General features: G+C 41.8%; 1 protein-coding gene across 6 annotated transcripts in view; it reads right to left on the bottom strand.

The window, feature by feature from the left end:
- Positions 1–3,505: 3,505 nt before the first annotated feature.
- FBXW11 (F-box and WD repeat domain containing 11) overlaps positions 3,506–16,563 on the bottom strand; it is an 80,506-nt gene continuing 67,448 nt past the window's right edge. For all 6 annotated transcript variants that reach the window (XM_068960027.1, XM_068960029.1, XM_068960025.1 and 3 more), the window contains 7 exons: positions 15,947–16,065; positions 14,961–15,210; positions 13,619–13,737; positions 12,666–12,776; positions 11,566–11,644; positions 9,837–10,025; positions 3,506–6,038 (listed from right to left, as the gene is read on the bottom strand). In XM_068960027.1, coding sequence (XP_068816128.1) covers positions 9,864–10,025; positions 11,566–11,644; positions 12,666–12,776; positions 13,619–13,737; positions 14,961–15,210; positions 15,947–16,065 — 840 coding nt within the window. In that variant the 3' untranslated portion in view covers positions 3,506–6,038; positions 9,837–9,863. The remainder of the gene's footprint in view (positions 6,039–9,836; positions 10,026–11,565; positions 11,645–12,665; positions 12,777–13,618; positions 13,738–14,960; positions 15,211–15,946; positions 16,066–16,563) is intronic.

Below are 16,563 nucleotides of genomic sequence, written 5' to 3' on the forward strand. Positions count from 1 at the left end.
GCCTGGCCGGGCCGGGCCGAACCGTCCCCGGGAGTAAACGGGGCCGGGGGGCAGGAGAGCAGAGCTTGGCCAAGACTTGGGAAGACTGATTAGCTGTGACAGTCTCGTTAAAACCAAACTCGGTTGGCAGAGCGTCCTCAGGACTGCCGCGGCGCCCACCCTCCCGCGGACGAGGCGGCGAGCAGCCGGCGAGCGAGCCGCCCGGCCGCCAGCAGGATCCCCTGCAGAGGCGCGCGCTGCTCGCCCTCCAGCCTACGCGCGAGGGGCCGGAAAGGCTTCCGGACAGGCTGGCTCCAGGCACCATCTTTGCACCATCCCCTTTCTCCTCCCCTTAGGGGTATTAAAAGGCCCCAGGTCTTTTAATAGCAGGTTTGGGATCCATCCGGCGCGCGTCGCAGGACGGCGCTGGGTAACCTCCGCGGCCGTTTCAGGAAAGAACCGACTGCGGAGACTCGTTAGCGCTAATCGCTGTTAGCCCTGGCGGGTGCCGGCCCCGGGCAGGAGACGTGGCTCTGCAGAAACGCGGTCGCCCAGCGCACGCCGCCCAGCCCTCGTGCACGCCGCTGCCGGGTCCGTCCGGGCACGCTTTCCCGCCCTCCCGCCCCGAGCCCAGGCCACGCTGGGCGCTCAGCCCCGGGTCGGATCGCCCACACCAAGCACAGGTCTGGAAGCGGCGAGAAGCCGGGGTGAAGAGCAGACGTGGGTGAAGACCACCTCCCTCCTGCCTCCGCCGCAGCAGAGGGGAGATCCGGCAAAGTCGAGCGAAAACTCGGGCCTGGAGCGCGGGCTGTGGCACCTGCCAGGGCGAAAGCTGGGGCCGGGCGCTCCGTGATCGCAGACCCTCCCTCGGCCCCCGAACGCTCGCTTCGCTGCCTCCTTGTGCCGGGCCTTGCTTCCCTCCTCCTCCGTTTGTCTAAAGCACGTTTGCACCCGCTAAGCTCATCGACACGGCTCGGACCTCCGCGGCGAGCAGCCACGCCGGCTCATCCTGCCAGAAGAGCGCAGCTCAGGTACGGCAGCGCGTTCCCGCTAAAGCATATGGGCAAGCTCTGCCAAGTTTGCGGTTTGCAAGTGGTTTAAGCAGGCAAGCTTTAAGAGGCTGACAGCGACCGCTTGTCCTTCCTATGTGTCGAGCGCTTTTCGCCGCCGGGCTCTTTGCAGACAACGGTGCACAGCTGCGCTGCTGCATCAAGCAAACCCACCGCCGCTCAGACGACAAACCAGCGCATCGCACAAGTTAGGATGGCGATGCCACTGGCCTGCTCATCCGGATAAAAACACACCTCCTCCCCCACCAACACAGGGCACCAACAGACCGAACACACACGCCCGTTACCTCGTTTTTAAGCGTAAGCCCTTTCTCATCACCCAGCGGTGCCAAAAGGCATCAACAGCCTGGAGCCCCCCCAGGTCGCCTCTGCATCCCCCCATCCTCCGAGAGCAGCGAGTAACAACACACAGCAACACCGTGCAGTCGTCTAACGCGATAGGGCAACAAGCAGGGTAAAAACCAGTTCTGCCGAACGTTTACAGCCAAGGCTACTCGTACCTTGAGATCAGGGAATACCCGATACCCTTGTCCTTCACCGCAGCCGGACGTTCCCCAGCGCCGCCGTCGCGAGCTCTCCGTAGGACGGTTCACAGCGGTGCAGCGACGTCACGCCCAGCCCAGGACATCGCTCCCGGCTTTGGTAAGAGGAAAGAGTCAAGAGGAGATCCAAAACCGTACGAGGATGAGCGGGACCAGCCAACGGAGAGGTGCCTCAACTTTGGCATGAAGCTCTCCAGCGGGAATTAACAGGAATGACTATTAAACAAAGCCCAGCCGCAAGGAAAACCCAAAGGCCACCCAGGTAAGGAGGAAAAAAAAAAAAAATTTTTTTTTTTTTTGGAAGTTTGACCTCAAAGTTTATACTTCAGATTTTAGGAGATATATCACACAGCTTTTATGAGTTATTTGGACAACGGTACTCGGCAAGATGTTCACAATGGCTTTAAAAAGTTAGTTCAATAAGGCTGCACTTTTTACAATGCACTCCTAGCAGAAAATACATAGGAGAGTTTACTTGTAAAAATTGCTTTCCTTGCGCTGAAGGGCAGCTACGTTCTGAGCGGCCATAAAGTTACTTTGAAAATTATTATCCAGTAATTGTCAGAGTGGGCCAAGAAGAATAAAAAATAATCCATGTTAGAGAGAAATGTTGAAGACTGAACTCTTCTAATACTTCGCCAGAACTCTGTTCATATTCTTAGCACAGCGTTTATAGTACCTTTAAAAACACTTAAGGTCAGTACTTCCAACGTACACCTTACCAAAAATAACACTTTTCACGAGAAGATTGCCGGTGAGCCCAACGCTAAGCCTACAAATTCGGCTCAGCCGCCCCGGAGAGGGCTTGAGCCACGGTGACTGAACAGGGACCGCGCACGGCACTGGCATCGCGGCCCAAGCTCGATGAGCCGGCTGGATCCGAGCCGGTTCCCACGGCACAACCCGCCACCAGCGGGTCTGCAGGACAAATCACAGCCTGCTCCGACTGTTCAGGAATGAACCGTTGCAACTCATTTACCAATCCCCGGGCAGCAGCAGCAAAGGCTTCTGCAGTTATTTAAAAGCAAAGTTCCCTCACAAATGACACTACTAACAACATCGGGGAATCCCAGTTTATATTTTTATTTTAAAACCTTAAATCCTTCCGCAAGAACCTGCGGACAAGCTTCTACTAGGAAAACGACGCTTTGGTAAACCTGCGAAAACTAACCGCCGAAACGCAGCATGTCACTTCCTTTTTATGTTACTACCGTGACTGATGTCAAAGAACATACTAGTGATTGGTTTTTTACTGTGATTGGGTAACACGAAAACTTTTGAGTCACTTATTCTCACAGCAATCACCGTGTGAGAGTTGAAGAAAACCCAAGAAAACAGTTTCTCTTAAGACAGAGCTAACGCCAGAAGGCCCTTGACCTGAACGGTGCCCAGGGCAAGAACAGGAATTGCTTCAACAACCAAGGAAATGGGTAATATTTAAAAACTCCAGCCGTATTCTTGACGAAGTAAAAACATGAAAATCCTGCCCGTGACAGTTCTGCTGACGCGCGAGACGGAGACATTGCAGTAAAGCAGAGACGTTCAGTTACTTTAAGATCAAACCAGCTCACAGCTCGGTTTTTCACTGGGCCTTCCCAGCGGGCGCTGTAATAAACGCAAGGGTAAGAAAACCTGCCAGAGCTGCCGGGGTCCGTGCCACGGCACGCAGCTGGGCCACGGCAGACGTCTCAGACAAACGGCTTTGGCCCGTCGGCCTCGGGCCTTACGCCGCGAGCAGCCCGCGGCGCCGCCGCTGCTGAAGTACCGCCAGCGCCGTCACCTAACACGGGCCAGTACAGGAGCGCTTGCAAACATGAACTTTGAATTAGTATAACTGCGCACTGAACTTGGATTAACAGATGCATGATACCGACATGTGGTTAGATGACATTACTTGACCATGTATTCGACAAATTAAGTTCAAACTTTTTTTTTTTATTAAGCACATTCCACAGTACAAAGCTTTAGATCATGAACGATATCTGTACAATTTAACAGTTTCAATAAGCTGTTCATACACCAACTTTCCAAACAGATAATTGGCAAACATAATTACAAGTTAGAATTAGACTATCCCAGTGCTTTGAAACATTAATATAGCAGTAATGTACAGTTGCTCAAATATGGTTAGCAAAACAAAGTCCAGAGTGCAGCCAGGATCACTACCATTAATCCCAGGAGTCAAGTTCCTTGGGTGCCAAGCACAAAAGTCCACTGCTATGTTACACAAAGCACAAAGAAGTTTAGACTGCATGTTCAAATACCGTTATCTCCCAAGGAAAAACATGAATTTAAATCTTACACATGCATTAAAAAAAAATTAAAAAAAAAAAAAGGGAGGGAGACTCCATTCTTCATAAACAAATACCTTTTTCTTCAGGGCTGCAACAGATTCTTTTTAAACAGTTTAATATTAAAGCTAGTAGATGAGAAGGGTAAAGTAAGACACTTTCATAGACTACCGTCAAGCTTACCAAAAAGTGATCTTAATGGACGCTCAGGAGCGTGTTTTTAATCTTCTGCACTTCACTGCATTCTGTCATCTTGATGAAATAAATATCGTTGTAGTAACACGTAAAAGGGAGTTTATTAACTTCAGCACTGATCCCGACACCTCTCTCAACGTGAAGGGTGAAGAGGAGAAAACCTTAAGTCGCACTTCTGTAATGTTTCAGTAAGGTCCGATGTGCGCTCTCTCTGAATTTGCTTGACACAGATACGACGCATCTAACCATAGCTGTTCCACTGGTAACCCAGGATTCAACCCTTGGCAGTCTGACTTTCCTTAACCTTTCTGATCATAAAAGGGAAAAATTCAAAACCATGAAAGCGCTGCCAGAGGACAAACGAACATGACATACAATGATAAAGGAAGGACAGTACATTTCTGTGCCAGCACACTTCTGGCCCAAGGAAACAGGCGTATTTCACACCGAGTTCAACTGAAGGATTAAAGAAAAGCCACTGCTAGGCATAGTCATACATGACGAACAAAGATAAAATATTCAAGTTTGCATTTATCAATGTCTTATTCCGACAGAAGAAAAATGCAGTAGCATTAATATGACCACATAAATTAGAGGGGAGACTATGTCAACATAAGAAGAAACTACTGAGACTGGTTAGTAAAAGCATGCTAACAAAGATAAACCATGACCGGGACATCGCAACATGGTCACAGCTGATAGCGATGGGTAAGAAATCTAGCATGGTTCTCAGAGCACTCATTGACTTGAAGGGACCTCCACTCCACCTTAAGGAAGTGTTACAAATCATACATAAATAAATTTTACTTTGGCCCATGGCATCTTCTCCATTGAACAGCCAAACTAATGCTAAAGAAGGACATCAGCAGGCATTTGTGACAACCTACTGGTGCTAAAAGAAAGACATCGGTAAATACTGCGGCACAAAATATAAGATACAGAACATAAATTAAACTTTTTTTTAATTTTTAAAAAGTTTAGAAATTACATTTTAAAATATGTAGTTCCCATTAAAAAAATCCTAATGAATACTGAAAACCTCCTTTTGCAAAGAAAATTTCTAGGTAATTCGTATTAACCACCCCTATAGTGCCAGTAGTTAGAACATCCTGCTGCCAAGTGCTAACACATTTTGCATTAGTGTGTAGTGTCAGGAAATCCTGACTCCTAGCACCTGGAGGTTACACTGTTATGTACATTATATCTACATGCTTATACAGTATTTGAAATGAGGCAAGCACACATGGAAAGGTTTTACTATACCAAACATTAGGAAGCGTAGGACGGCTGTAGTACAGAGCACAGTTAAAAGGAAAAGACAGTGCTATACAACTAGTTTAGATAACCTAGCCTGAATTACAGGTAATCTTTAATTTAAAAGAAATTATCGGTGCAGAAACAAGTAAACTGTAATGCAAAAATATTACTGATCAATTCAGAAATATTTCTAATAGTCCAACGTACACTCCTATCAAACAAAACAGGCTCTGAATCTGTCATGAGAGTAAAGTCTAAAGGACAATGGTGACTTTGAAAGCAAAGCTCTGTACATTCTGGGTATGTGTTTGGCACCCAAACTTCACTGGAGAATGTTTTTTTCTTTAAAGTCAGACAAAAGTGCAAAGCAATATAAATTAGGCCAAGTCCTTTCTTGACTTCTGATTTATTTCTGAAAAACAAGCCATCAGAGTTCAGTTTCTACGGACAATTTACAGGTGAAGCTTTGGATTTTTCGTTGCAGGGAAGGACAGGCTTCTGAAACTCATCTACTCGAAGTCAGTGAATTTGTAGTAAATTCAGAGACGACCACGGAGAGCAGGAAAGATTAAGAAATTTAGATATAGAATTGTGCTGCTGCTTTGCATCTACACAGCATCTAGAACCAATTCTGACTTTAGCTGTCAATCAACATCTTCAGGCATGTAGTAGCCAAAAATCCAGTAGTTCAAGACTGTGAAACCCTGAAAAAGACAAAAGACAAGCTGAACTGACAGGACACACAAATCGAAAAGCAACATTTGGAGACATCTGGAAGAAGCTAAGCGCACACCATTTTTCACACTCCAAGCCGAAACCAAATGGCAAAACACCTTGAGGAGTACACCGCTCCTCCGCGACTCCTCAAGGGGACTCTCCGCTTGAAAATAATTCACTCAGTACTAGAAGTTCTTCCTTCAAGGACCAATACACCTCCACAGGCCATTACCTTCGCTAGGAGAACATGCCTGAATTAAGCTTAAATAAGAGCATGATGCTTAATGGTGCTAGCTCTTCGCGGGGTGGGTGGCAATCAGTCACAGCTGGCATTTTTCTTACACGAAGTAAGAAACAAAAGCCCTCTTGGGGAGTGACAAATGAACCGCTAGCTAGCCTTGCTAAACGGTGAAGGCTATCGACTGAAACAGTGACCTACATAAAACTACGAGAACCTCCTTCTTTCTCCTCCTCCATGCTGCATAGTTTTGCATGGGATGCAAAGTTCAGTTGTTTCAAAACATGGGTTTTTTTAAAACAAGAACAGACTAAAAATCAAGTAGTTTTATATTTCAGTCACCTTTTCCAGTCCCATGATTACATTATCTGCTTGGAGAAGATGCAAACTCTTAGCGTAATTAAATCTGAACTTTGATTTTACCTGACACTTCCCAAAGTCATTTCTATTATGGACTATGGTGAACTACCCTATTCTGATATGAAACTCCCATGAAACGTTAAAACATCTCTGGGCACTTCCCTTCAACTTCCCTTCCCCCTAGCCCCAGGTCTAGTGCTTAATATAAGAATATTAGACTATCATATGGTTACAATTTTTATCATGTTACAATAAACAACAGGAATTCAACAGAAAGCAATAAAACTCTCGCAGCCAACTGCCAGGACTGTCAAAAGTGATCCGCTTTGAAGAGGCAGAACATTGCAAGCCTTGTAAAAAAGGGTAGAGGGCTGCGTCAAAATTCAGCAAACTATAACGTTTAAAAGCATATAAAACTGTTTCATTAAATGTCATAATGAAATATTAGCTGTTTGACCATAAATTTATGTAAGATTTATGTTTTTTGGATTCTGAAGTTAGACAAACCTGTCAAAAAGTGACATCACAACAGCTCTCCTAAGAAAGAATTATTAAAAGAGTGTCATTACCAATACCAAAAACTCCCAGGATATGGAGATCTGCATGTTTGCAGTTCTGCACCACGGGACAAGTCAGACATAAGCCGTTCAAAATTGTCCAGTGTGCAGAATTTGAAAGGAAGAAGAGAGTGCCAAAGGCATTTCATATTTCATCAACAAATCCCAGTGACAGTCGGTCTGGTGGGCCACGTGTGGCAAGAGAGAAAATAAGGCACCAGCATATTGCTGGTCAACCGAACTGAAATAAATTTTATTCAACTCCTAATTACTTTTGCACTTAACGCATGCGTGCATAGCTTTTCCATGAACCAAAAATTAAATAAAGCAGCTTGCCAAATATACTTCTGTAATTTTTTCTTTTTTTTTAAGCAAAACGAAGAATTTGTTAACTTCAAATTAACGTGTAACTTCAGAGAAGGAAGTACTGATGTATAAACTGGAAAAATATATGGAGTTTGTTCCTAAAACTATTGTCTTCTTCCCATGCAGCCTATTCTAAATGCCTGAAAAGGCAGGAAAAAATAAATTATCCAGAAAGGGGGAAAAAAAACACAAAACAAAACACAAAGGATTCTACAGGGAGGACAAAACATTCAACTTCAATAGGGCTTAAAGTGTCCACAGCAGAAATTCATCTAGGTACAGATTTGCAGAGAAGCCAGTGACAGCAAAGTCCCTAGACACTTCACCATCAGTGACAGCAACAAGCTTTCCACAATAAGAATATGGCTTTGTCACCCCAGAGAGAAAAAAATAAAAACACCTCTACACTTTCAAGTGGAAGCGAAAGGTTGGCCGTACTGGAGGACCTAGCTGTCTGGGCCCACCTCCTAGCAAGCTGTGTCTTTTAACCACTTACCCACTCACTATTAACATAAAGTTTAACAGACAGTCATTTTCAGATTTCTCATCTCCTCTTACTGCAGATCAAATAAAAAATTAGTGAGTTTTAACACATCACTTCTAAATTACCCTGGCAGTATTGTTCTTAATGTTGCAATTTCTTTCGAGTTTTTAAATGAACGTTCAATTTATTTAGTCAGTACTTGTGGTAGCTCTTTCTACATTAAAACAACACTTAGATTCTTATTCTTCATTTTAGAAAGGAAGCAGAACAATACATGCAGGAAAATATACGGAATATAAGCAATTCCCTAACATTCAATCGGAGCAGAATTTAAATTTGTGTGAGCAACCACAACTGACTTAAATCTTGGATGAAGAAGTGCAGTTAAGATAGCTAGAAGTGCATGCATTTCCTTTGGTTTTTAAGGGGAATTAGTGAATGCCATTAACAGCAATAATAACTGTCCAGCAGATTCTGTACACTAACGCCTCATCCTAGCAGAAGACTTCTTCCCTAGGCAGCTTTCTGCCCAGACTCTCCGTGGAACCTCACAAGCCCCTGGACCAAAGCGTCATATCCAGAGAGGACACTATCCTGGCTTTCTTTAAAATGAGGATGAGTTCAGTTAGTAGGAAATGCTGACACTATTTTCCTGAGGAATGCTCACAAGTGAAAAAACTAATTTTTACGAACCTGTATTTCAAAAAAGCAAAACGTAATTTCACAAGGCAAGGAAAAGGGCATTTCCCTGGCCAGAAGAGCTTCTGCACAAAGAATCGAATAACTTGAGGAACTCATTGCTACAGCATTTACAAACATACACAGAGAGATAATGAAAAAATCTGTGGTTACATGGAGACAGTGAAAACTTTCTCCCCAAGATATAAGCAACTACTAATTATCTACTCAAATAAATCTTTCCTGTCGGGGCAACTTTAATATTAATTCCTCTTGCTGCGGTGTCTCCACTTCCTTGGAAGCATCTAGTATCAGCACTGGCAAAGACAGGGCACTGGAGAAACGGGTGACTGTGTTCTGCTTTGGTAAGGCAATTACTATGTTTCCAAATCCCAGCATTATTCACAGCTATTTATAGTTTGAAGTGCAATTGTTGGCAGCGATATAGATGACATGAGGAAAAGAATCTACACAAACAGATCTACAGCAGAGTTTTTACCCAACATGCTCAGAGAACCAAATAAAGCTGACTTGCAGAAAAACGTTAACAAAATAGCCAAAATTTATGTGCTCTGTTTTTGACAGCTTTCAGTTCTCATGTGGCCTAGCCCAATGGATTTTTTTAGTTCTGAAAGCTTTCCCTATTACTCATGGTTATCACAGAATTGCTCACTTATGATGAGCATTCGTTCAAAGATCACATGCACGTTCACTTTACTAGAAATGCATTGCATTTGAATCTTTGTAATGAGCATTGCAGAAAGTAAATGTCTCAAGAACTCTAAAAGGTGTATTTAGAATATACGCGCAAGAATTTCTGAGACTGTTGTGAGCAGGTAACTTTTCACATGTTAAAACCTGAAGCCCCCACTTACAAACAGGAGGGAGCACAGAGGGCACGAGGGTAAGATATCACAATCTTACAAATTTTATAACCTGAAGCATGACATCACACAAAGACTACATAACACAAAAAGTAGCATAAAGAGATTTTATTTTCTTAAGAAGAACTGTAGCTTGCTGTTTTTGACCATGCCTACCTGCAAGCAGAGTGATAATTTCACATATTTACAATAAAGCCAATAAAAAGAGGAAGCCTTACCTTCTGAGGGTAGTAAAGTGCAGACTGTTATCTGGAGATGTAAGTGTATGTTCTAGATGGAGAGCGGGTCTCATTCTGGGCACTGGATGGCACATTTAAGAAATCCCAAATCAGAATTGTGTCATCATGGGAGCTACTAATGATCTGAAATTCATCAAACTGGAGTCTAAAGACACGTCCTGAATGTTCCTGTGAATAACAAAAATTCCGTTAGTGGAGCAAGGAGAGGGAAACATCTCATTACATTTGTACTCACACACGTATCTGGACACAGAACGGTGAATTAAAATTCCAGTGTGCTGATTAAGAAGTCCTTAGTTATAGTTAAACGGAGTTTAAGAAAAAGCTCCTTTTGTATGTAAACTTTTACAGCAAAAAACATGGCTTCCAAATAAGGTGCTCCTAAGTCTTGAACCTTCTCTGGAAGGGAGAGCCACAGAGGACGAAGTAGAGATTATCAAAGACAGAAACAGCCTATCAATCAAGAATAAACAATTTAGAAAAATCAGGTGGCACTGACAAACTGGCAGGGTTCCTTCTATCACATAACATTTTGTGTTCAACACTACTGCTTAATCAATTTTTATATAATCCTAATAAACCACATCATAGGCTCACCTAGGTCTGGCTTCTGGAAGCATCATTACGGTTCACTTCCTAATAAAGACAGTGTTCAAATGCTGCCTTAAAGAAAAGGAGCCATAGGAGTACATGCTCCATAAGCTCCTTTAAGGATATCTCAGAGTAGCATTAAGAGGACCACAAAACGTTCTCCACTTTGTTCACTCTAAGTAAATTTAAAAAGGAGTACACTACCTTTATTAGAGAAGTAACCAAAGCTGTCAAACTGATCTGCAAACTACAGCCTGAACTAGAGTATACTCACAGAAGGGTAAGAATCAACTTGTCATATGGAATAAAAGGATAGTTAAATCTCATCTCCATGCCAAGACTACTGAAAAGACTAAAAATTAGAAATATTTCGTGCAGTACAAGCACTTCTGGCAGGAGTTGGATAGGCCAGGCGCATGCAGAATAAACCAGTTACCATTACATACGGACAATACCTTTGGGTTGCTACTAGCTCAGACAAATGTCAAACTGACTCCTGAAGTAACATTTTATGCATGTTTCGGTGAAAAGAACAATGAATCACTTTCCCTACTAACTTTTTTTTAAATTAAGTCTACTGTCCTACATCAAAACCCTATTACAAAGAAAAACACAAGTTAAGTAACCAACTTAAACACGACAGCCCTCTGAAGCAATTAGAGCGCCTGTAGCAACTCAACGTCCTTTCCTTGCCACATCTCTTCCTCCCAAACTGAAGGGGGAAGGTTTGAGAAAGGCTCAGAGAATTCCCCTCACCCCCAAACCACCCTTTTAATGAGAGGAGATTTATTTAAAGCCAGCACTACGGTATCTATAATGATATCAGGGTACCATACTAGTAACTAGAATGACGAGACACAGTATAGCAATGATTACGTTTTTACAGCATCTAAGAATCTTGAGCTAGGAAAACTTAATCTTTCTTTTACGGTCACATTCAAATTATTCAGGACATAGCAATATTTATATTTTTTTCTTCATTCTTAGCATGAGAAGCAGACTAGATTTTACAAGACACATCCTGAGTTTCTCACCTATCCCACTAAAATGCAATGAAATGCCTTTCCCTTTCAAATAAAAGACTTCAGATAACCCCAAATGAATTAATTTTACATACCACTAACGTACGCAAGCATAATGTACTTGCTGGGGCACGAGGGTCAAGAGCAGCTTGCAAGTCCCAAACTTTAATTTTGCTATAAAGTAAAATAAGGAGATTATAATAAAAATGTTGTTTCAAACGTAAGCATAGAATAAACATCTGAATCAATGGCAAGAATGCCGGGTTTTCCCTATAGTTAATTTATCAGAATCAAGCAAAACATTATAATTTAACTTCACTGACATACTAGTTAAGCCTCTTGAAGCACACAGTTTTATATTTCTTTTCATCACCAAATACAGTGATGTCCTTGAGGTGGACCAAATGGATTGGTGGATATTATGAAGACACAAGTTAACTGTGCTTCTGTACACAAGTGATTTTGGAGCTGCAGATCTCAAAAGCCTACTGAGGAGCACAAAGATCGAGTGGGAAACAAGCTGGGACTGCCAACCCAGTGACACAATAAACCAAAATAAAAGGCTAGAGACAAACACAGTTCAAAAATTGTTTTTAATAGCTCTACTGTTCACTTGAACTACAGATCAGACAGAGAAAGAAGTGGAGAATTTGGACACGGACGTACGTTTTCCTGAAGTTACTAAACTGTTAAAATACTACTTCTTATAAGGCAGAGCAAACCCAAAGGACTAACTGCAGGGGACTTACCTTCAACCTACCAAAAACGGTCACTTCAGAACTACAACACACATTACACTCACAAATACATTTTCGGTGGTGCTATCTAACAAAAAGAGAAAGCCGAAACTACTCTGAAAGCATGGGATTTGGCAAGGAGCAATTCCTGAGGGAAGAAACAAAGGAATGCACTTTTTCAGATCGCTTGCCACTTAAGTCAAACAAAAGTGCATTTTCTACCAAAAGTCAAACTGGAGTGATAAAACAATTGAGGACTCTTGTTAAAGAGCACCAGGAAAGCATTAAGTTATAATACGAATCTATTCCGAACACAGTTTCTTGGCTGTAACCACTCAGTTACATATTGATCCATCAGTCAAATCAGAAGAGAATCTGTACATAAGGCCTAGCCGGTTTCCAGAGGATGCTTTGTTAAAGAAAGGCAAAAGTTTTCAAAATTGCACTTAAAAACATACCCATCATAGGCTCCACTAACAATTCTCTTGTTGTCAAACCTGATGCATCGAACAAGTTCTTCATGGCCTTCTAATACTCTTAAGCAGGCACCACATTCAATGTCCCATAGCCTTAAGAAAACAGAAGAAAACAACCACCTCTGAATACTTCAGGTTCAGCACCTGTCCCTCAGCCCTACATGCAGCAATTCAGTCATGCTACTTATGTTTTTTCTGGGGAAAATACCATACAAAAGGCAACTGTAGAACCATGAGAAGTTCCTTGCATTCAGTTTACAGAAGAGATTAACTCTGATATGCTGCTGCTGCAACATAATCTGGTCCATTCAAAATTACAAACAAGTAAAGGTTGGATACTTGTTAAATTATTTCAGTGGATTTTTTTACGCTGATTTGTGTGCCTGTTTTTTTTTTTTTGGGGGGGGGGGGGGGGGGGGAGGGGAGTTTCGTTCTGCACATACCAGTCTCTAATAGAGGTTCAGAAAGTAATTAAAACAAATGGTGACCAAAGTCTTTCTCATTTCTCTAACCAGAGACATGGTAATAAAGTAGCAGGATCAATCAAAATTTTTTTGCTTACCTTTGACATAAACCTTGCAATCTCACTGTTTCAACAGGGCTGTATAATATGTTTATACATATAATATGTTTACATATAATATAAACATAATATATAATATATAAAATATATTATATAATATATATAAACATACATATATTTGTGTTATATAATATAAACATAATTATATAAATATAATATGTTTATTCTCAAGCTGAATAAACTTCCCAGCCTTACATTATCTGCTTCAATAACAAGATATAACAAAGTTTTTTTGGTTTTTTTTTTTTTTGGACTTTAAGTAATGTGGGACAGTATCAAAAGTCAGGAGAAATTTTCTTCACGTGTGTAGATGTACATCATTACCCACTGATAGCACCTTTTTGGCACCCACCTAATAGTATTGTCTGAGGATCCGCTGACCACTAGTCGATCCCTGTACTGGAGGCATGCAATACCACGCTTGTGCCCATTTAGAGTACGAACAAACTCGCATGTACTTGTACTCCAGACCTGTGAAAAATTAGATAAATGCTCCTCTCAGAACTATGCACAACCAAGATCTGTGAATTCAACAGAAACTGTTAAAAATTGGTAACAAAAGAGGTCTGAGGTTGACCTTTGCTAGCCAGTGGAATAAAAGCTTGCATAAAAAATTTATTTATTTACTTATTTATTTTACGGGCAAGAATAGGTACACTGCATTAACAGAAGACTAGGACTATGGGGACCTAGCAGTGACAAGAGCCACAGGCACTGCTATTGCACACAAAGTCAATGAGAAAAGTTCAGGGAAGTTTTTTTGGTATATGAAAATATTTAAGTGGTAGAGACTACTCCAAATGAGTCAAAAAACTTCATTACACTTGAATCTTGGTGAGTTACTCTTTCTAAAAAGTGGAAATTACCACATACACAAGCCAGTTAATTTTTACCAGTGAAATTGCCAGCACTCTACCAAGACCAAAACTGTAATCTTTAAGTTTGGTGACTACCTCTTTCTTAACATCAATTGATCAACTTCACCCATTTTTAATAAACTGTAATTGAAGCTGAAAAGAATCCAGTGGCTTATTTTGCAGCGTGCAACAGTACCTTTGGCAGATATTTGGACATAAAACTGCCAAGAGCTTTCTGGCATGGCCTAAGGTAGCTCTAATTCTAGAGGCGGAAGGGTGGAAATGCCTCTGTTATATTAATACACTGTCGGTAACTCAAATCTTCTAGTATGTATATGTATATATATAAAAATCTTCAAATACAGCACTTTAGCTCTTCAAACAAGGCAAAGCCTGGTTTAGCTGTTGGGAAGACAGGGTGAGGAAAGGCAACTGCTCATAAATTTCATGTCCGGGATGGGCCTGCCAGTTGAAATTAAAGAACACCATTTGGGAAAAGGCACAAAACGTGCCACATTTAACAAACCAACCAGTCTTGAGACTAGAGTTTAAACGGTGAATAGGCTTTACCTTTTTGTAATTGTATGACAGAAGCTACCAAAATGTTACAAGCCTAGTTATTTGCATTAAGATATTAACAGCTAGTAAAAGGAAGCAACCAGCTGAAAGGTAAAGACAGACACAGAGCTGCTCACGAACCCTTCTGCTATTCGGATTTGAATAACAACATTCGGAAGCTTTCCAGTTATTTCATTCTTCCAGGCACAAAACTTGTCATTTGAGTTGTCATTTCCTCAGTTAAGCCTGCAGATCTAGATCAGAGCTCTGCCAACTTACTTTAATAGTCCTGTCACCTGATGCTGACACAATGTACTTGTCATCAAAGTCTACAACATTAACAGCAGCACGATGGCCAACCAACACACGGCGCAGGGTGATGTCAGTAGGTGACGCCATATCCCAAACAGCAATGGATCTGTCCTTTGAGCATGTCACCATTAATCCATTACTGAACCTCAAATGAAGCACTGCCTCATTGTGGTGAATCAATGTGTTCAGAACTTCACCTGTGTTTACATCCCAAACTCTGCAAAAAACCAAAACAATTTTAGCTCGGATGAATGAAGATGCCTATGCACAGTATAAACTGCAAACACACACAGGTCCGCTGCTACCAGTTCAATCCAGCACAGGCCAGCGGCAACTGGAATCTAACGCCCTCCAGTGCTACCTACTAGCTAAGAAAAAAATGAAAATCGCTACTGAATGCATACTACCCAAGGGGTGCTAGGATAAATTCTTAACTTTTTAAAAGTTGTAGAGACAGACATTGCCACCATTGATGCAAGACAACAGATGGGAGACACAGGCCTTCCACTGAACTGTAGCCAAGCATGTTTGCATTGGACTTCTACTGAGCACTGAATTCGTGCAAGAATTTGAACTCAATGTCATCAAAATTGCTGTTAGACAAGTACATATCCCAAGTATTCCTGCATCGATAGTCATAATTAAAAAATGTCAGAAGAAAATACAAGGAACCCCAAATGAGAAGATCACAGTATAGTTGGCTCCTCAGCCATTCTACAAGTTCAGGTTATGCCTTGAATCACACAGATTAACAAAGTTCTTAACACCCTAAAAAATGAGACAAATTTGGGAAAACAAATTGAGCGTGATGCTTTGCCAAATGTGAGTATTTTGGTATTAGAAAAGCAGCATCATAGGCATAATAGAGCATGTATATTGGCTATTTGGAGACTATTATAAGCATCCCCAAGCCCTGACACTTGATCCTTTTTGCATGAAAACTTAACACTCACCTCACTGTAGAATCTGAAGATCCAGTTACAATGACTCTTTCGTCGTACTGCAGACAAAGAACTGAGCCAGTATGTCCTGTTAATACTTTCAAACATTCCAAGCTTGTTTTGTCCCAAATCTGTAACAAAAATTAAAAGAGAAGTATAAATGGCTTACCAAGATCAAAAACAGGGATCCAAGACCTTCACATTGCAGCAAGAGAGAAGGAAGAACAAAAATTAGGGATAGCAAGAAGAATCCATGGGTAGTTATCTTGTCTAAAGTTTCCTCTCTTTTAGCCCGTCAAGACTCCTTGCAGCAGGCTCTTGACAGAACAATGAATAACCAATGATCATAAAAAGATAAAAGTCAGTTTTCCAAAAGGAAACGCTATGCAGCTTAAGGACAGCGCACATGAAAGCAAACTGTTAGCATGAAAGCAAACCGTTAGCCAAGCCAAAAGACAAAGCTAAGGACAGTGGCACACAGCATCTCCATTAGTTTATATCAACTTTGAATTTCACAAGCATTTGTTTCTGGTCATATAAAAAAAAAACATAGTACAGGTCTCCTGGCTGGCAGTTTCCAGAGTTCCTAGAGCAAAACACAGATGAGAACTTTGCAGGGCTATGGAAGA

Source organism: Struthio camelus, chromosome 13, assembly GCF_040807025.1.
Source record: "Struthio camelus isolate bStrCam1 chromosome 13, bStrCam1.hap1, whole genome shotgun sequence".
Classification (NCBI taxonomy): Eukaryota; Metazoa; Chordata; class Aves; order Struthioniformes; family Struthionidae; genus Struthio; species Struthio camelus.